Source organism: Cylas formicarius, unplaced genomic scaffold, assembly GCF_029955315.1.
Source record: "Cylas formicarius isolate icCylForm1 unplaced genomic scaffold, icCylForm1.1 PGA_scaffold_6__28_contigs__length_40554024, whole genome shotgun sequence".
In the NCBI taxonomy this organism is placed as follows: Eukaryota; Metazoa; Arthropoda; class Insecta; order Coleoptera; family Brentidae; genus Cylas; species Cylas formicarius.
Window position 1 is genome coordinate 25603375 of NW_026844347.1, and position 22719 is coordinate 25626093.

General features: G+C 33.9%; 1 protein-coding gene across 3 annotated transcripts in view; it reads left to right on the forward strand.

Annotated features, from left to right (window-relative positions):
* The window catches only part of LOC132702872 (transmembrane protein 132C), a 166099-nt gene that overhangs the window by 104719 nt on the left and 38661 nt on the right, over nt 1–22719 (forward strand). For all 3 annotated transcript variants that reach the window (XM_060671715.1, XM_060671714.1, XM_060671712.1), the window contains exons 6-7: nt 3992–4150; nt 16529–16733. In XM_060671715.1, coding sequence (XP_060527698.1) covers nt 3992–4150; nt 16529–16733 — 364 coding nt within the window. The remainder of the gene's footprint in view (nt 1–3991; nt 4151–16528; nt 16734–22719) is intronic.

Below are 22719 nucleotides of genomic sequence, written 5' to 3' on the forward strand. Positions count from 1 at the left end.
TTTAATTTTTAATATTCACATTAAAATGTCATAATTATCGTATTCGAAAATCAATATCACTATTCTTGCTTTTGCCAGTTTTTAATTCACCAGATTACTCAACTGACGAAAACGTTGACTGACCGGTTGCAAAGCAAATATTGTCCAAGAAAAAAATGGTTGATTAATTTACAATATTATAAATCATCCTTTAGAGAAAGTACGAAGAACAAAAAGATTCCTAACTATAATATCTTCAAAGTAATATCTCCTGACTCCTGACTTAAGTACAATTTTTTGTAAGCAATAATTCCGGGTATCGGGTAGAACAGTTGTACAAAAGTTGGCTGCGTTCACCTCAGGACCGAGAGGTTGTTTTTACATCTTGTGCGTGTCCAAATAAAATATCTGGATAGCAATATATTTGGAAAATTTTTCTAAGAAACTTCCACAGGCTACTGTAATACATTTTATTAAGCTTCTGGATTCCTCATGCATCGGTGTTTGTTGAGTCGAACTTGCTAGCAACAGGTACTATGCAAAGTTTTCCGATACATATTTATTAATTAATTTTATTATTCTGCAAAGTTACTGCTCACACATTTTTACCGAAAACTAGTTACTTTTTATACAACATTTTTATATATTTCTAAATGTTGCTTTACCAAATTCTCATTGCTTACTAATTATTACTACGTTTGCCATAGTTCTGACCGATTTTTTTTTAATTTGAACTCGATTTGCCGACTAGGTGCATTAGCCACTAGACTGGCCACTTTGTTCCAAAATTGGAATGGCTTTCTGCTAGACCAGGCGAGACTACATTTGAAAAAATGTTTCTACAATGCACTATGAACACTTTAAATCTTTTTTGGTTTGTCAACTTAAATAGATGACCCTTCGTCACGCACGGATACAATCCGCCTTAAATGTTTGGAATCTGAATCTAATTTTAGATGACAGTTTAGTACCACCCGAACATATGTAGCTTTAAGTGATGGCAATAAATGTCGATGAAATCGATAATAGAGCGATCGATGTTAAAGGGTTTATTAGTGCATTCCACTTGAGATGAAGCACTAAAATCCAAATTCCGCATTAATTATATGAAAATTACATACAGGACACCCGGAAATAACGTGGGAACATTTTTTACAATAATTTTGGAGATCAAAATGAGAAAAAAGCTCATTTGAGCATGCCCCGAAAAATGCGTACTAAAATTGCTAGAGCATCTTAAATATGGAACCTTGAAGATTTTTTTTTTTCAATTTTTTTTCTGCTATCTAGTGGCATTCACCACCTACAACGCACGACCACAGCACAGCACACTAAATTTAAAATGGTAATGATTCCAAAATTATTGCGCAAAATCATCCTAAGATCATTTTTCGTCTGAATATTTTTCTTAGTTTGATTTCTAAAAATACCTCTTAGAATATTGCGACGTTATTTCTAGACACCTTGTATATTTTGAATCAGGATGGTTTGAGATGTGGCACGCATAATTAAGTCATTCAGTGAGCAAGATCTATCCGTTTCGGTTAGGAGATCAAAAAATAAAATCATCGTTTTATTTTTAAGGAAGCGTCGAAAAACTTTTATATCACGTCGTTTATTTCTCACACCCCATGATCCTTTATCGCGAAGAGCGACGTATGAAGTGGGAATTATGCATGCGGTTTGACCTCGAAAAGGATCAAGTTCTACCCTCTGCCCTTTGGTCTATTTGTCTCCCGCGTTTCGAAAGGAAATGAGATGCGATTGTAACACCATATCATTCGTATTCTGAGTGGATGACTAATTGCAATTCTCGTTGATGAATGGCCTGTTTTTATGGTGACGTTTTCGCCCTGGAAATCTAGAAGACCCTCAACATTTTTTTTACCAAATTACGAATTGACACAATAAAATACGAATTGACTTTAACAATCGTATATGAAACACAATAAACATGTATACATAGTGTGAAATAATGATTCTAAGCAGATGACAATTTTAAATTGTCTACCCATATGCCATTTTCGAAATATTTGCGAACGTATACCTAGTTGTGTGCAATTATTTTAAAAACATAATATTTATTACTAGGTAACAACCAATTATTAAATAAATACATAAATTTTGCATTTCTAATAATTAGTAATTGAAGTTCAATAATAAAATGAGTGCATGGCTATGGCTTTCAAAAGTGTAAAGCAAAACACCAAAAAGTTGCCTGACTAATATTGTAGTATTTTGGATTTCTTTAGTTTAATACAAAATAATATGTACTCATTAAAAATTAAATTAAACATTAATTTAATAACAAAATATCATACAATATAAAGGAGCTTCCAAATGCTTTAAAAATATCGAAATTGGAGTATTTTATTATTAAAATGTCGAATTTGAGGCAAAAGTTGATGTCACGAAAAGTTAAAGTTTTAATGTAATATACTTCAAATAATTACTTCAAAAAGTCATTTGAAATAAACTTCAATCAAACAATAAATTAAAACTTGGAATTAAAATTATATTGGCAAGTTTTGGAACCATATCTTCCGAGATGTTTTTTTCCTCGCTCGTTCCAAATCCCAGTAATAATGCTTCGTAAATTGTAGACAACAAATTAAATCTGAAGTGAAATGTGGAATACTCTTTATTATAGCAAATGGGCGTTTCATTTCAATTAGCAAATTAAGTTTTAAGTGAGCCAACCCCGGATGTTAAAATTTCTCTCCAATTAAAATTATTTTCCACCAGCTTCCTTTGATAAGTCTGATGAATTTCGGGATCCTTTTTAATTAACGAATTTCCTATTTCACTCAAACTTTTCTACCTAAAAAAAATTTTAATTATACTCAGGTGTCTTTTCGGACACGCCTAGACCATTTCGTACGGAATGTTTATCAATTAGATGGTGGCTTTTCACTCAAAAATGAAATTACCAAGGGCACTGTATTCAGTGGAAAACCTTTGATGTTATAACAATACGCTTATAAACGAATTCACTGCTCCACATTTAATTATTTAGCGACCTCTTTGCAGCATCTACTTTTTAAATGAAAAATAACTATCTCTTTCGCCACTGGGGCGGTTTTTTTTCTAGGCGAAACAAACTCCATGTGTCTCCATTTCCGCTTTTCAAAAAATGTAATAAATGTAATTACATTCTTTGACGATAGCCCTTTGTGTACTTTCCTGGCAACTTTGTTTTATCGTCAAAACGCGGATACAGGCGGCAATGTTTTTGCCTTTGACTTTTCGGTAACTCGCAGTGCTAAAGCCAAGGTTGTAGTATTACGTTCAAATGTGTTACTTGAACATTATTTTATTTTATTTTTAACATTTATATAAGATAATCCAAACTGATACCAAATAACAATAATTTTGGAAATTCATTTTTGGAATCGTTAAATTTTAGTTAAAATAAAGATTACAATTACCTCCATTTTTGCATCTTCTCGGAGGAATCTAGTCAGCTTCGTTTTCATCGATTCGATTTTGGAAGTTTTGGATTTTAAAATAACCAAGAAATGTAGGCAGCTCAGCGAAATTCAACGATTGCCTATTATTTTGAGTTGCAATATTGGGCGCGGTCTCTTGTGAATTCTATTTCCTCCAAATTTACTTATACTTATGGTTATGGCAATTTTACTGCTGGTGGTGATTCAGCAACTTGTCTTGGAATCCCCATTTGTTGACTCTTGGCTTGTCTTCGGGCTCCCAACGTCAATCCTGACTAATCCTGCTTCAGCCCCTTTTGACTCTTTCTATGATTTTACACCTTTGAGTCCCATTGTGCAAATAATGAAGAGTCATTCAAGTTTAAAGTGTCTTAAAGTCAGAGTATTCAACATGTCTCATGTCAGCAGTGACTGCTGCGGTGCGTCGCCAATTTGAAATTTGATATAGATGTAAGCCGTATTAAATATTTTTGTGCGCATTACATATAACGAAGTTAGGTCTTAAATCAGGATGTTCGGGATTGTGTACTCTTACTTTACACCATTTCTTTTCCTTATTTCAGAGCGCGAGTAAAGAGCGGCGTGCGTTTATTGGAAGTCTCTCCATCAAGCGCGGCCTTTTGGAACGTCACTTCGGAAATAAACCCAAGACACACAGGCGCCACTGTCACCTTAGTTCGCAAAGAGGTACCGGATCCGGATATAGTGGCAGCAGATGGAGAGTAAGTGATTTTGTATATTTAATTGATTAATTTTCGTAAAAAGACGGTTTTTACCAATCTTCCATTTTTATATATTTTCTAATGTCAAAATCAAAATCTTAACAGATTTAGATGTGATGGTAACAATTAACTCAGCTTTATAAGTTCTAACAGATCTAAGAATCCAGCGTAAAATTAATACAAGAATTGACATTGCTATTTTGTGGAAGTGAAGACAGAAAATTTAAAATAATTTCTAACTAAATCTTCACAAGCTACGATGGTTTTCATAAAATTTAATAGTTTCCGTACAAAATTCAGAACCTTTACAAGTTGGTGTCCATATTCATATGGAAAATGTATACATTAGTTGAAAAATTTTTTCAGATATTATTATTATTAGTATTAACGTCTTTACGTCTTTAATCACCATAAATTAGAAAGAAAACAAAAAGAAACAATGGAAAATATAACTATTGCATCACATGGTAGAAGTTGAACCTGATCGAAATAACAATAATTTATACTAAATCGTATTGATAATCCAAAAGAAAAACGACGCTGTTATATAATTACGGAATGTTACTCTTAAATGGCAACAGATTTTTGAGTCTATTTTTAAAAGCTTAAGTGATCCGGATTCATGACAAAAAAAATATATAGATATATATAAATAATAATAAAGAAACAACCAATAAAAGTTGTACAGAGGGAAAGGAATTAATCTTTTTGTGAAGCAACTTTCTTCTGTTGGGGATTGTGGGCCGAAGTGAGCCTAGTAACTCTTCCAATTGCGTTTTTCAATGCCAAACTAACCAAAAGTTGATCTCTGTGCCCCTGTCTTTCTCTTATTTTTCTGTCCCCGGTCGATGGTCTACCCTCCTCTAACGCACCTGTTTGGATTTAGCATGGTTTTAAAAATCATATAGAATTTTATTTTCCGCTCTCTTTTTTTGTTTCAGATCTTGTGTCACACTTATGTCTGAATTTTTGAATTTTCTGGAATTTTTAAGTATTGTTTACTTAGTTTACTGATAAACTTTACTAAAATTGGTTTGCATTTCCCATGTTCCTTTTCACCAATTCTAAACAAATAACAGATAACAAATAGATGCATCTTGGAAGATAGAAACCATCGCAGATAAAACTAAACGGTCTTTTTTTCAATTTTTTTGATAAGCTTGTTGAAAAAAGACTTCTTTGACTTATACTTTCCAGATAGAAATAAAATAGGATTTGAATCGCTTTAACATTTTTGAAATTGTAGCTCATGCAAAAAATAAAGCTAAGCAATCTGAGAGCTTATTCCTATGAAATTTTATGGTATATCTTGGTATTACTGTATGCTCTAATCTGAAGTGTGAATTATATTTCCAAAATGGTAGCATGCGAACACATAGAAGCATTTCAGGAAGCTATGGAATACAACCACAAATGACTCCCAAATTGCTGCTCGATAGAGAGCTGATGAAAATTCACCATGGGCATTAAAAGATGCAGTAAAGGACAAATCGCTCTATACAAATTTTTGTGGTCCATTGGTAGAAATCGGTTCTTCTTCTTCTTGATTTCAGCGTCTCCCTGGGAGGTTGCTGATCGTCATGGATATTCTTATTTTCGATATGGCCGCGCGAAACAGTTCAGCTGATGACAATCCAGACCAGTCTCGCAGGTTGCGCGGCAGAGATCCTACGACGACCTACACTTCTTCGTCCTGCGATCGTTCCTTGCATTATGACCTGCAACAGATCATATTTTGAGCCCCGTGAGATGTGTCCAAGGAATTCAAGTTTTCTTTTCGTTATACTAAACAAGATTTCAAGTTCTCTATTCATTCTACGGAGAACCTCTTGATTCGTGACCCGATCCTACCGCGAAATCTTCAGCACACGCCCGTAGACCCACATTTCAAATGCTTCTAACCTTTTTCGCTATTTAAGGTCCAACCCTCTAGGCCATAAAGCAGTACCGGGAACACGTAGCATTGTACCATCCTTGTTCTTAAAGTTAGCGACAAATCTCAAGCTGTAAGAAGTTTCTTCATCTTATTGAACGTTGTCCTAGCTTGTTCTATTCTTGATAGTATTTCAGAAATATGGTTTATATCTTGACTTATAATTGTTCCGAGGTATTTAAACTTCTCCACTCGCTCAACAGTCTGCTGTCCTATAAATAATTGCCTTTGATTATTTCCTGTTTTGGACACTACTAACATTTTTGTTTTGTTCACATTGATGGCAGTCGCTGCAGACCTTCTAGTGTGCTGGCAATTAGAACAGTGTCATCGGCATATCTAATATTGTTTATTGCTCTATCGTTAACTAAGATTCCTGCCGACTCCTCCTCCAAAGCGTCTCGAAAGATGTACTCTGAGTAAATGTTAAATAGCATTGGAGAAAGAATACAGCCCTGCCTGACACCTTTTTGGATTTGTATTTCTTCTGTTGTGCTGTTATCGACTCGTGCTCGCGCTGCCTGACCCCAGTAAAGGTTTGAAATGATTTGCATGTCGTGATAATCGATGTTTAGGTTTTGTAAGATGTTTAAAAGCTTCTCATGTTTAACATTGTCAAAGGCCTTTGTATAATCTTTAAAACATGCGTACTCTTCCTGGTTTACATCCAAGCATATTTGTGCCAGAACATTGAACGCGAATATAGCCTCTCTTGTTCCCATACCGTTCCGAAAACCAATTTGCGTGTTAGAGATTTCGGAATCACATTTATTCAGTATTCTGGTGTGAATTATTCTGAGAAATACTTTCAGAAAGTGGCTCATTGGACTGATCCGGTGGTGGTCATCGCATTTAGCTGCTCGAGGTTTTTTCGGGATTCGGACGAAAGTAGGCAGTAGCCATTTTATATATTTGGTTGAATAAGTCGACGATAACAGGGATTGAGTCGTCATCGAGCAGTTTTCACTGTATACCTCGTCTGGTCCGACAGTTTTCCCAGATTTTGTCGCCTTTATTGCATGTTCTACTTTGCTTCGCGTTTCTGCTGTTTTTATGTGGTACTTGTCCGCTCTCTGGTCTTTGAAGAGTTGTGTTACGTATTCTTGCCAGAGATTTATCTTCTTAAATCGGTTACTGTTGTAAATAAACAAATCAATAAACAATTAGCGCCCATAACTCCCAATTTAATTTTCTATTGTTTTATTCGGTTTGGTAGCGAAATTAATAAATTGGCGTGCGTATTCGAAATTTCTCAAAATGGGAAAAAAGGGTTCAATATCTGTAGCCTATTTATGCCGTCTAATAGGACCGACCGAGCATCGCAACAGCCTTGTCGAGTTTCAGAAATATTAAGGGGGAGTTTTGTAATTTTTATTTCCGGTTACGGGATTGCCGTCGTATATTGCCTGCGAAGAACGTTTCAATAAGGACGCCGCCGCTTCGAACGGAGACGACTTATTGATTTTTTTCCTCCGTTTGATGTTTACGGCCACTCGGAGTTTTGTGGCCGGTCGTCTACCGATTTGCCAATAGTCATTCCAGAATATCTTATAGGTTTACACCAAACGAACAGGACGAGACCAAAACACAAACAAAAATCCGAACAGTTTTGTTTCTGAATAGCCCCTGAACTGTTTGATCCTAAAGTGAACTGGGTATCTACATCAGTTTTGAACAGAAATTAGTAAAAACTGTTCATTCGGTGTAAATCCACACCAGAAGCAATTGAGTTGTGAAAAGCATTGCATGCAGTTTATAAAAAAAGTCAAAAGTAAACGTCAATACTGGATAAAGTCGTTTTCGCTAATGTAAAATCTAGGTGAGATATAAGTCTGGGAGATGAAGATTGTCCATTTCTAAGTTTAAACAAAGTTGACAAACGTATGGAAAACTGGCGAACTCAATGAAGTGTGCCGACACTGCTTGGTAAACTAAAAAAACAACTCAAATAAAACCACTTGTTCATAAACAGTTCTAGTTTTATTGGAAAGGAACTGAATTCGTGTTTTTTTTTTACCTAGTCGTTTGTAGATCAGTTTGTCCGAGTTAATTTTTCCTGCTCTCATTTAGCAACATTTTTCAATATATACGAGTTCCTTAAAGTATATTTAATCTTATGTTTCGCTGCTTTTTTGAAATTTGATTATCTTATCATAATTTTGTTGTGTGTTTCTAAAATTTTAAAGAGTATGTGTTAATATCGCCAAATGGATACAATTTTATTGGAAAGTAGAAACTATCTCAGGAATTCTTAACATAAGCCTTCTTTCCTATAGGATATGCTGATAATTACATACGCTTCTTTTAGATTGTGGAAGATGCTGCATATTTGGCAGTATATTAGAAAATAATTGCTGATGGCCTCTCGAATTCCATATGTATTCGACGGGTAAACTGCATTCTTTGCGCACTTCGCTGCAATTCCTCTGTAATTTTCTCATACCATAAAAAACCACGCTTTTTACCACTGGGGAAATATATTACGGAAAATATATAACTTTTTTCTGTAATCGAAGCACCGAAAAGAGAAACTTCAGATCAAAGGATCCCTTTGACTTCGTTGCTCTATTTGCTCAGCTGGCAGGATTTAATTGACAATGCTGCGGTATATTTTTTGAGTAGTTTACTCCGCTATATTCTTGTTGATTTGGTTACAATGGTTTCGATATATTTAGACCTTTTTTAATGGGTTTTATATGATTTTTTGTTTGAATTCAACCGAGTCAACCGATGCTCTGCATTTTGATAACATTAAAATGATTTTACATCTGCATTAGCCGATCTTTTGCATTTGATTTAAAACTCATAGTTCTCTGGAGGATCCTATAAGTTAATTTTGAAAAAGCACCAACTACGCCAAAAAAACTAGAATGTGATGCAAAAAATGTCATGTTTAACTACTGGCGTTTTGTTCATTGAAGGTACATTTTTTTAAATTTCAATCGTAGAAGGTAATTAATTTATCAACCCTAAAAGAAATCAGAAAAAAAAATAAATTGTGTATAAAACTTTGCCTTTTCGTTTGGTGGAACTGATGGCTTTAAAATATATATCAGTGTTGTGATTGGTATTGGGTTATTTTTCTTTGCAATAAATGTCTTGGGAAGTGTCTTTCGTAGTTCGATATTAACGAATTCACGAATTACTTATAGAATATTTTATAATATTTATCAATATATAATTTCTCAGTAATCTTGAAATTATTCGGTTGGTTGTTTTTATCCGTCATTGACCTCAACCATAGCCCTTCGGCCTAAAAAAAAAAGTTATAAATGTTTCGCAGTCCGATTCGAAAACAACCCCGCCCGATAAAGAACGTAATTGCGAATTTCGTTCGTATAGGAAACCTATAAATTCACGTGTTTTCCACCGACTTAAGAATTAATGAATTTCCTGAGATACGCGCTAATGCATAGTAAATTTAGGCAATCCGATCCCATCTTCTCTCGGTATCCGATTTATATTTTTGTTGTTGTATCCCTTGTTCTGTCTGGTGGAAGACTGGGAAAGGCAATAAAATGAAACCCTGGTGAATTAATAACAATGTTTGCAAATATATTTGAAAATCTCTGAATTCTTTGCAAACATCAATTCAAGTCCAGATTAAAACATGGAATATAGCCGGGCAAAAAGGGTTGCTCTTCGTGGAACCTTTCTGCGGATTAGTCAATATCATCTTTTAACTGCTTCTGTAACGTGAAGTTTAAAATTTCACTCCAACTCCTAAGAATTGAAGGTTGTCGTAAAATGAGTATTTATGTGTGTGTAAAATTTAAATAATAGAATAAAAATTAAAAATATTTCAAAAATTGTTTCCCAGCTAAAATTAGCCAAGCATTTTTAGATGTTTCTCTTATTTGATAGGCTATTATTCTTTTATTATTATTATTAAAAATTACTCAAATAAAACATCCTTTTATATTTAAGCAAATATTTAATTCTCATACAATATTTATAAAAAATGTATATAAAATGCCAAGCTGTTTACAACCGGAATTAACGCAGGTGGAAAATGTTTACATTGTTCCGAGGCAAATTTGCAGTAGTAATTCATTCAAATTAGTTAATGTAACCTGTCTCTGCTGAATTATTAACATATACAACATTTACTATCAAGCACAGCCTATATACACGTTCTCCCTTCGAAAGGCAAGGCAGAAAAGCTATGCGTGCTTTTTTATTATTTTTGATGTCTTCACTTAACATTTAATATTAAACAAGAAACACACCCAAAAGGGCAAGATAGTCCAGGCATTTGAATGTGATTCCTGTGTAATTGTTCGAATTTACAACTTTCTTTTATAATTTGCCCGACATTTTGCTGCACAAATCGTTTTCACTGCACTTTAGGGAGAAATTCTAATTAGAATAATTGCTTTTTCAATAGACATAATTCATAGGAAAGAAAATTTTCAAAGTAAAAATGCTTTAATGCTGATGCTATTGATTGAATATGGCTTGCTCTTCAAGTGGTTACGCCAATAAGTAAAAATATTTTCTAGGATATTTTCAGATCACAAAAAAGATCATCCCCTCATATTAGTGCGCGACACATTTATGTTGACCGAGTTACGACGAAAGGGAGAAAGTATTGAGCTTTCGCTTGCGACGTTCCATTTCCCCAAAAATTTTTGTTTGCCACCTGGATGGCTGATATTGAACATGACCCTTTGGCTCGCGTCCATTTTTATATTCGGAGCGCACGTAATGCGGAAAATGGAAAAACGCGGTCGGATCCGACCTTTTTCCATGTTTTTTGCGCTTTCTTTGTCGCGCTTCCAAGCGAAAATCCATTTGTTTAAGTGATGCGGCCCACTGCTTCCGAACTCTACTTACGTTTTGAACGGACGTGCTTTTTGGCAAGTAAAAAGTAAAAATGCGTTTGTTGTGGAGAAGTTTGGGAAAATTTTAAAAGGATAAAACGTTCCGCATTGCTATTCGAACTCTAATGCATTTGGTTCATATTCTAGGTAGGTAAGTTCTGACTTACACACACAAAAGAGTTAGTCAAGTTATTGATAAATTACCGAGAAACTGGTAGCTCCTATAAATAAAAAGACTCTTTGTTCTTTGAGTGTGGAGGGGATAAAGTGGTTCTACCAAATTACCTTATATTTTGGGATGCTTCCAGCTGATCCAAGTTCCTTCCTATTAAAGTTAGATTAGAATTACTGTAACAATTTATTCTACACATTGAACAGCGTAAGAGCGTAATCATTTAATAATAAAAAATAAAAATCACTTCTTTGACAAGTTTGAATATTATGAATATCACAGAATAATCAACGTAGTAAAATGAAGAGTAACGTTGGGCCAGTAACAGTTTGGAGTTGTAGGATTTAAAATAGTAAATTTTGGTACAATAGCCAGTAAGTTAAACCCTTAATATCTTCCTTCTAGAAATAAGTATTTTACCGAGGAACTGAATTAGAAGACTAAATTAATATAGCGAAACTTAGCAAACAGGCCCTTATCAGTATAAAGTCACTTCAAGTGATCTGTTGAGTAAAATGACAACCGAAGGAAAATAACACTATATTACGCAATAAGTTTATTAAACACTAGAAAAGTGTATCTACATTTTGCATACGATAATTTTTCTAGCATTATATTTTGAACACATTTTTGAAAAACAGCACGAATACATTGAATAAGCGACTGGCAGCCGTCAGTATCATCAGTACCATCAGTATTTGAAATCTACCGAAAACTTCAACAGTCGCTCCCCTATAGCGGCCAGTGATACGTAATGGGATATTTTAGAGTGGAGAATAGAAAAAATGCTTTTAATGACTGCATTTTTCATTAAAATAATCAAGAATTTTTATTAAGAATTACGAATAAGTCTCCTTCGAATGTAAGTTCAATTTTTCCTAATGTTAAGGCCCTACCAACATCTTTGCATTAAAAAAAAACTACCACTGATAAATCAAAAAATATTAGAGCTAGACAACTAGCCAAAACTTTTTTCGAATATTGTTCCATATGCTTATATTATATATAAGTATTAAAATTGCAACTGACTCAAAGTCTTTAATTTTAAAGGACTTTTCAAATTATTAGTGTTATTTGCAGCATAGTTTTATAAAATTTCAAAGAACGATCCAACTAAGCTGTTATGAGGCACCGCTCCACATTTGTTCCGCAATTTTTAGGAAAAGTTGGAATTTCCTTCGGAAAAATAGCACATAACAGTAACGTACAACGCTTTCTCGGCTTCTTTGTCTCCGAACAAAGAAGTTATGCACAAAAATGGGGCGTATAATAAACATTGATGATAATGAGTGCGCTAAAATACACGCCATCGCGCAATAACGTCCCATCGTTGCGAATTTGCGCGGGAAAGACACGTACAAACGGGAGGCCATGCAATTTAACCCGGTTGCAATTTTCCCACCGTGAAAAATAGATCCGATTTATCAACCGTCACGAATTGTACTCCGACGCCGCGGAAAATTGACGCCCGTAATGCGTCGTCGACGACGCTGACACCGGCAAATATTATCAATGGACGTTAAATTTGGAGTAGATTTTCATGTAAATTAATTAATCGCGTCGAACTTATGAGATCCATATAACTTTATATATTATAAAATATAAACATCTTAAATATTATATCTTCGATATTTTCCTAGTTAATAAAATAAAACTGGAAAAACAAGTCTCAAAACAAACTCATGCAACAACATTCGTGCTGATCCGTAGAGAAAGATACTAAAAATATTGATAATAAAAATACGCTTTTAACCAGAGACAAAATGGTAACTCTTTTTCTTCTTTAGAAGAAATTATTGTTTCACAACCTCCTAATATTTGTAAAATTGATAGATTGTTTTCATTCATTAACATAGTGGATAGTGCCTAATTCTGTATTCTATAATGACGATTCTGAATGAGACTTATGGAGTGATAATCCCCTTTCTTATAAATTAGTATAATTAACTATTTTTCTATCTTTGGCCTATCGATCGGTCTATCTGAATCAAATGGGTGAATAGTGATGATAAAGTTCGATTCATAAACGATCGTATTGTCTCTATTAACAGAACTCGTTCTTTATTCTCTTATAATTAATCTGCTATAGATCAAAGCTTGTGAAGCTTAAAAAACATCTACCGACCAGATAACAAAAATCACTATCCTAGATTGTAACTCCTTACTAGTTTAAATATTTTTGGCAACTTATTTATTCCAATTAACATAAAATATTCCCAAAACATTTGGAAACATTGAGTTGTTTGACCATAGTTATCCAGTTGAACCAGATAAGACGAAACAAGATATTTATTTATTCGGTTTCAGAGTGGGGTCCATACTTACTCATTTAATTATATGAAATTATGTCAGTATGTGTATATTCATGTTTAAAATAATATAATAAATAGCTCTTTATTTTGCTAGTAACACACAGAAAATATCTAAAACCAAAAAGAAATGTAAGAATGTGTCAATTACGTAGGTACAATTTGATTCCTAGTCGAAAGGTATCGCTTTAATATCATCCAGCAAGCTATTAAAATAGCGAAATTCACCGTAAATTAACCTATTAGCCTCCCTTTTTTTCAATATTCTTATACGTAATCTACGTATTTTCCAAAATTTAGCTCTAGGTCTATAACAGCTCCAGGTTATGTAATCTCTTCAATAATAACATTTAGTTTTCAAATTGTTTAACTTACTTCCAGCTATTTATTTAGTAAAACAGTTATTGCATTATAATTGGTAACTGATATAGAAATAAGAGTGTCGTTATATCGTTAAAATAAACAAATAAATCATTAAGATCGCAAGATACTCTAGTGTCCTATTCTCTAATCCATGCAATGATAATTTTTTTATGAGAATATTCATTCAGAAACTCATTTTTCTCCTATTGCGCATCTGGAAAATAGGAGGGGCGAACCCCTGTCATAAAACCCGACGTTTACGCTGGCCGTCGCGTCGCCCGGCATCGTAAATTTTCCGGGACAACGGAAGCGTGAACCGTGCGCCTCAATCGTTCCGGAATATTTTTCACGGCAAGGCTAAATTTGTTGCCATTGAAATTTATGCATATATGTCGGATTGAACAGGCGAGCGGCAGGCTATCGAGGATTTATATCGCGTCTCTAAACTACCGAAATATCGGAGACAGCAATATTTGAATGATGCAGCTGTTGGATTAGGTCCATCAGTTACGTTGAAACTCCGGATGACTCTCGGTGTATGACCTATTGCATGTATCAGAAAAATCGACCGATTTGCGCGGATGTAAGCGGGAATCATTGATTGTCTTTTTCTTCTGCATCTTCATCGCATTCTTCTTGCTCTTCATATCCATTACTGGAAGTTAATTTAGGCTAGTTAGTATAAATGTCTGTGCCTTCTTCTCATTTTTCTAATTTCTCTTTTGCCTTCGATCTATAATAGACGATTGTATGCAGCTTCACTTCACTTCATATAAATGAAAGTCTGTCTCTTTAAAATCCTTTGAATCTCACCATGTCCGTTCACAGAATAGAGCTTAATAAGGTAGATGATTTCGCACTGACAGGTCGATTCATTGCAGAACATGCCAACGTTATAATTTAGACCAAGCTATAGAGCGGTCTGGCCATGAGCTCTCTCTCACGACAACCTGGTTAAACTGCATCTTATTTCAAAGAGTGATGTTTAATAATAACAAGTTTCAAAGAACGGACATACCCCTACTGCCAAGCTAGTTTTCCTTCCTAATAAAAAGGGCACAAGCCAGCAAAAACACACGGAAATGAGAGGTAAGAGCTACAAAATGGCACCAACATTATTTGTGCAAAATATTTTAAGTCTAGAAACTATTAATAAGAAAAGCCTGACATTACAAAAAGAGAGAAAGGAATTTCCAATTTCCAATTACTGTTTGGACATTCGGAATTATGGACAGAGAGTTTCATTATTTATACGGAACACAATAACATAACGGGTCCTAATATGGCTTCGGTAGACGTCCTACGCATCCCAAAATGAAATATCGAAATTCTCTGCACGTCCAGACCGCATTGTTTCGCCACCGCGTCCGACTGATGCGATTGGCCATCTGTCGTGGACAGTTTGAAAGCAAACCTCCCCCTTTAGAAGAGACGACGGGTTTTAATTTTTTATTATCGGGTTTTGAAAATAAAATATGGCAACTTAACGTCTAATAAAGAATTAACAAAGAAAATTTCAATATATAACGATATTTTTATGGTATCGCATATTATTTAAAAATTGTGATAAAATCCTTAAGCACAGATCTATAAGTACTTAATCTAAATGCATATGTTTTAAGGTAACCAGTTATCAACAAATATCTATATTTTTATCTTAATGATTTATAAAAGTAACAAAAAATACTAACAATATCATAAAACAATGATAATCTTGAAGGTAATGACGGAATTCATTTACCTACGTTTGATAAATTGCATAATAATAGCATAATAACTTTGCAACGCCATCTTGGAACATATGAGATTGATGCATGATTCATGCTCCAAGGGGGTGATGTGAGATTGGTGCTAGTAGTAATTATTAGTATTAGTTAAGTTGTCTTACTTTCCCTAACTCTATCGTTTTAGAGGAGATAGTACACATCACTGTCGAGCGAAACATCGTTTTACAACTATACTGAACCAAACATTTTTGTTAAGTAACCAATTACACATAAGCCTTTGCCTTCCGGCCAATTGCTGTTTTCATACTGTTCTGAAAGTACCAAAAAGATTTACTAAACCGATCCATAAAACTCACTAATTTTGATTTGTTCACTTTTACTAATTCAAAAACTCAGCCAGTTACTTCCTTTTGTTCTTTTATATGAAAAATTCTTATATTATTCATCAAGAATATTCGATACGAGTTTTCTCCTTGGTGGATCACGTTAACAAATTGGGATCCCAATTCTATACACCACAACGCAAAATTTACTTTATTAGAAACGAAATAAATCGAATATATTGTATGATGTAAAATCAAAAATGATTCAAAGAAATGCCGATATGTAAAGAAACATATTTTTAATTTTTCAAACATTTTAATTCATCATACATACAAAAGTAACAAACATTGAAATTCATGAACACAAATGTTTGATAAACATTTTGTTTCAAATTTTACTATGTGACAAATGGTTCATGAATGTGACGAAAATATAAATTGTTCCTAACCAAAACAAACCAAAACTTTTGGTTTAACATTTCGTTTTTAGAAACCGTTTTGTTCAATATATTGAAATGAACACTAATGAGCAGTAAAATTAATTTAAATACAACATTGTTTTGTTAAAACTGTTGTACGAAAACTTTTTTATTCGATAGTAAAGCTGCGTTCTATAGAAAAGCAAATCATGCGAGAAATTGTTAAACTTTTTTTTACTTTTCCGAACTCCTACCTTCGTGAAAGTCGTCAGGTGAACTGATACAAGTGAGCTTTTTGCTTTCTTTCAGAGTGGTGGAATTGTTTACATGGCTCCTAGAAATTACTGAAGATGCCACGGAGAGCTACGACGGTGCCAGGATCGTATGGAATGTCCGTTACGAGCCACATCAAGGCGATACGGAGCTTGAGATCCATCGAAGCGAAGGACGCAAGTCTTCTACGCGATTCGAGATACAAAAAGACGACATCCAGGCTGTAGTTCCCATTAGCAAGGTAAGGTATAGGAATTTCGTTCGGTAATTCATAGTGCAACTTAAAAAATTCTAGCCAGAGTAATTCATTTTCGTTTCCACATACCTGATTTTTCGTATCGCTGACTTTCAGGGATTTTCATTATTATTTTTCTAAAATTTATTTTTATTTGTTTCAATTTTTAATATTATATATTAAAATTATAATCTAAAATAATCAGCTTCAAGGTGAGTTTTCGTAAGTAATACTAGAAACTCCTAGAAAGTAATTCACAGATATGGAGAATTCTGTTATTGAAGATTATTTTTTTTTACAAATTTTAGCTGATTCTAACTGAAACGAATTAACTTTGCTTTTTTTCTTTTTCATTTAAGAAGAATAAATCAGTGTCTTCGTTTTTCAAGAAAACACAGTTGTTTTATATAGGTGCCTATCTAATAATTGGAGCGTTTGAAAAGTAGTTCAATCTGAACCTTTCTATAGAAAATGTTAGCCTGGTGCGCACTTGATAAGAATTAGCGTTGCAAAATAAGTTATTTGTACGAAAACGTGACTCTTAATTCACAAAAGTGAAAGTTATTCTTATATATGGATCTGTCTCTATTGTAAGTAAAATTTGGGTTTTTAAAAAGCTTTTTTGAGACATTTTATGTCGTTTTAGGTATATCTACCTGAGATTGGAAATGTTTAACCTAAGTAACTTCTTTAAGTATTGGATTGTCCAATTTTGAATCAATATTAATTCGTTCTTTTACTCGTAAATAATATAACTTGGCTTTTATTGACAATTATTGACCAAATTATAAAACCTTATTAAAAATCGGCGCATAGTTAGATAATCTATAAACGGAAACGAAAATTAATATATCACCATAAAAAACAACGGGCACTAAAAACTGAATTTGAATTTGAGCAACAATGAGATAAAGTTTTTTTTTTCGAAAATTTTCAACACCCTGTAGAATGCAACAGCAATGGCAGATATGATCAACTGGAATCATATTGAAGAATGATCTTTTCTGAACTTTTTGTTTTTCATTCACACAGCTCAGTTTTTCCTAGAGATACACTGTTTCAAAGCGAACGCATCAGATTGAGCTGTGAAAACGCAACAAATAAACATCAAACCTTAAGTTTAGTTAGACAGCTAAATACAACATAAATTTTAATTAATATTTGAAATATTTATTTTCTGACATAGCATCGTTACAATTTAAAAAAATCATCAAAATCAGATGGGCGGTTCAAGTGAAAGGGAACTTGGAAGGAAAATTGGGTCCAGTTTTTAGTGGCCGGTTTTTTGGCGGTGTGTAATTGATTCTAATAATTAATTTAAAAAAAAATTTAATCGCATCTCGCTTTTTATACAATTTTGTACGTTGCCGCATCTTGCGACGAAATAGCCAAACGGGACATTAGGGAACCTTCAGATTCAGATTACCTTCAAGGTAATGTTGAACTCCCCGATACCTTTGAGTCAGCTCACGTTAAACGTTTAACGATTTAAAAGTCATAATATTTAATGTGGGGATCACGTTAAGCCGGCGACAAAAACCATCGTTTAAAACCGTATGTTTTATCGCGCACGTTCTGGTCGCCTCGCTAATTGGGGTTTTACGCGAGAAAATTCACGAAATGCAAATTCGACGCTCGTTCGGGCGTCCTTTATGTGCGCTTTAACGGGCTTTTAAAACTTGTCGCGTTTGTATACATATCGGTGGATCCTTTTTAATTGATCTTTCGCCTGGAGCGATTGGATTCTAACGAGTCGGATATTGATTGTTATTAATTTGGGTTGCCCCTTCATTTTGGGACGCTTACTTCGGAAAATATAAAAGCAACATTCGACATAATAATAATAATAATAAACTGTTCATTGCCCATAACCTCAACCTCAACATAATGCTAGATTCCACTGAATACAGGACGCTTTAGTTTTGGGATAAACAAGAAAATAAGACATTTCTGATAGAAATCATAATACTTAATTGAACTCGTCAGTATTAAGTATTATTTATTTTACAAATAACCCGGAAAAAATAAAATAACATAATCCTAGCCTACAAAAATAAACTGACCAGAAAAAGGGAAGAGGAACCAAAATAATGGATTGTATTAATTAAAGTTGCTTTTAAATTTAGTCAATGACTGTGGGACAATTATTTTCCACTAACCAATTAGACAATTTATAGCCGAACCGTTTAGATGTTATATTTTTCATTTCAGCAGGAATGATGTTATATAATTTATTTCCAACATATAGAGCTGTTCGCTGTCCTATCCTTTTATTTGCAAATGGGTGTGTTAAGTTTTCTTTCGTTTTTTCTCTACTAAAGTGATCATGAGATATGTGGTTGTTCAATAATGAGTTTTTTCTACTCCCGTCTGTCAAATGTTTCGTTTCCAACTGATCCGAGCCACTCCAGACATTTCCGTAATTTTACCGCACGAGTTTGGAAGCAATCGTATGTTTTCGTAAATTTTACCGCATGGCTTTGACGTTTGTCAATTCTGACGGTCATGACAGTGAATGTATTCGTGTTGTTTTGCGAAAATGTACCCAAACACTAACGGTCGTAGAAAAAGTATAGTATGCAACGCGTTCGGTAAACTTTTTAAGTCACTAGTTTATTAAACACTCGCTCCGCTCGTGTCAAATAAACTCGTGAGTGAAATGACCTTTACCGCACTTGTTGCATAATATACTATTTCCGCATAGTTGCATAGTATAGTTGCCGAATATTTAATACCCTGCAACAGTTAAATAGCTGATATGAAGGATACTGTTGGTCAAACTGAAATATAACTTTCTGGACTCATTTCTGAATAACCTCTAATGGTTTGAGATTACTTTTATATAACGCAAAGTACAAGGAAAGGTTTTCTTTTATTGAAAAAATTTGTCTCGTTTGCTTAAAAATATATACTAGGAATCTAATTTTTTTTAACTAGTGTTTGAATATGAATATCCTACTTCAGATGGCTGTCCAATAATATGCCAAGATATTGGACACTGTTTTTTATTTCTATTTGCCATAATTCAGATCTCTGTGTCAGGTAAAGCTCAATATTGTTATCGGGTAATGTTAAGACGTTATTAGAAAAGGATACATACACAGTTTTTTATGGTAAGTAAGTGTTTGTCAAACCAGTTGGTTATTGCAACATTATTCCAAATGCCGACTTCCCTCATTAAGACTGTATCCTCCGCATATAATATGTCTTATAGTATTCATCGAAAGTAAATCATTTAGGTAGATATTCCACAGTTAACAGTTTATTTGTTAGTAATAATGTTCTTAATTCTAACTGATTGTTTTCTGTTATAGAGGTAGCTCTTGAATAGATGTAGCGCAAGACGCCTGACAAAAATTGATTCTAATTTGTTTATTAATAACCTATGACTTACTGTGTCAAAGATCTTGGCCAGGTCTATAAAAGAATGCAGCACAGGGACATCCTCTATGCAGACAGCTATATATCCTTCCAGATAATGCTGCAATTACATTAGCTGTACTTTCATTTTAGAATCTCAACATCAGTACCATCTTCTCCAGGTTTAGTTTTATTCTTCAGTTCGCTAATATTTTTTTCAATCTGACCATTATCCGTTTCTTCAATAAACACCGGGTGTCTGATATTATTATGATTTTCTGAAAAGTAAATGGTTGTGGCTCGGCTTTTATTCGCTAACTTGTGCCCTCTAGTAGAGTTATTAAAAAAATTGCCCTGTCGTATGAATCAGAACTATGGGACAAACACTTATTTTCAGTTTTCCACATATTTTTGGGGTTATGTTTGTTTTGGTGTATTATGTTTTTCTAAAAGATATTTTTTAGTTTTCTCGTAAGATTTACTATTTTATTTCCGTATTCTTTAAATTTGCTATTTTTTTTATATTACCAATTATCTTTATACAAATTATCTCTTATTTTAATTGATTTCAACATGGAACAGTAAACAATAAACAACATGGAACAGTAAACAGTTAAATTTCTTTTAGACGCTTTTCTGTGATTTTTTGGTATTATTAATTCCAATACCGATTTGTAAATTGAGATCTATTTTGTCTGTCTCAATTTTATTTTTGTCTTTATTGAAGTGCTGCAAGAAAACAAGGAGAGTTTTGGAAATCTAGTAATTCAGACCGATGCACGGGAATTATCTAGCGGTGTTGTATTCTGAATTGTTATTTCAAAAATTCAAAACCTCCATTAAATGATCCATTGCAACCTGAGCGGCAACAAACATATGTCTTTTGAATTATTTCTACTTGTTTTTCCGAAATTTTTTATGTAAAAACATTGCACTTCGCTTTGGTTGTTGAGAAAGAACAGTGAAAGATAGAATGTCTCCGGCATCGGGTTTTACGGGTCTCAGTGCCATTTCGCCAAACATGCTTCTTCAGAGCGCTGTTCGCTGTTTACGCTTCTCCGATGTATTCTTTGATACTATAAACACCTGCCATCTCGAGAGGAAAATAACAACACTCTTCTCTTTCCAGACATTCTTATTAATCGAAAACCATACTTATCCTCTGGTCATTCCGTCTATGGAAAACGGACTTCTTCCTTTATTAATTCCTTATGAGAAATATTACTATCTCAACCCGAATCTTTTAAAAAATCAAAAAATACACTTCACCAGAACCACTCCCTAAAGTAACTCTGTACTTCAGTCACGTTACTATACTTCAATATTTTCAAATTGTTACCAATCAATTATCAAAAAGTTTTAAAAAACCTGATTCTGTTGTGTTAAAATCTCGCAACATCTACGATCGGTTAAAGATTAAATTCTACTCGAGATAGCAAGTGTTTACAATACTGTGCAGCTGTGGCGAAGATTGTACCCGATGAAACTGGTAAAAAAATAACAGCCAGAGTAAAAGAACACCAGTGATCAGTTAGACTTAGCGAATATCAGCCAAACAGAGTTAAAGAAAGCCATTTGACGTAACATGAAAAATTATCTTTTCTCGCTTTTCCTTTTCTTTGACTGAGCTTTTGTCGAACTAGAAGAACCGGACTTTGATTGTCAAATCATGTTTCATTGAAATAAATTATCACACTATTTACTGTTATTTTCAGAAAGCCATTTGACGCAACATGTAAAATGATCTTTTCTCACTTTTCCTTTCCTTTGACTGAGCTTTTGTCCTACTGGAAGAACTGGACTTTAATTGTCAAATCATGTTTCATTGAAATAAATTATTATGCAATTGCAATAGATGGGATTAGACAAGTAATTGCTTTTTGTCAACTCTGTTGGTATTGAATTGAATGCGCGATCTTTACATTGGGTTGATGGGATTCTGTTCATTTTTTACAATTTCCTTGACAAGGAGATTTGTTTTTTTTTCTGAAATTCTATAAAAGTCAGGGCATAGTAGCTGGTTAAGAGATGAACTCTTACCACAACCTATAGGTGTTGTCGTTGACCACCTCCATGATAAGTTGCTGTTTCCATTGGGAGATAGCAAAAACAATCCGTTTCTTTTGGTAATGTTTCGTAAATAAATAAGTGAAGGCGTTATATTTGGTATTCCTCATTCTTGTGTTAGTATTATTGTTGTCCATATTATTATTTATTTATTGCGTGGCTAGTGTGAATCTACCGGATGTGAGATACTGTCATCGTCATAATAACCATTCGTCAGAAAATAAGCAGCGCGTCTCCGACATACGCGTATACGCGAAAACAAGATATAACGAAAGTAAATCCCTTAAGGACTCGAAGGGAGCGGATATGGCCCGGAAACGCGAGTCCTCCTTAACGTCGAAATTCGTTTTCCGGAAAAAGAACGGTCCGAGCTGAAGCCGGTGCTCAGAAACAGGGTTAAAGGAAGCGCTTTTTGGAAAATTACATTAAGGGGTTTATTATACGAGGTTACTAGACTAGAACGGTTTCATAGAGAGTAAACAGATACCGTTTAAATTGGAAGCTCGTTCGTTAAATTTCAATTTCAGTGACGGCGAATTGCAATTGAAAATTTCCACTCGTTATT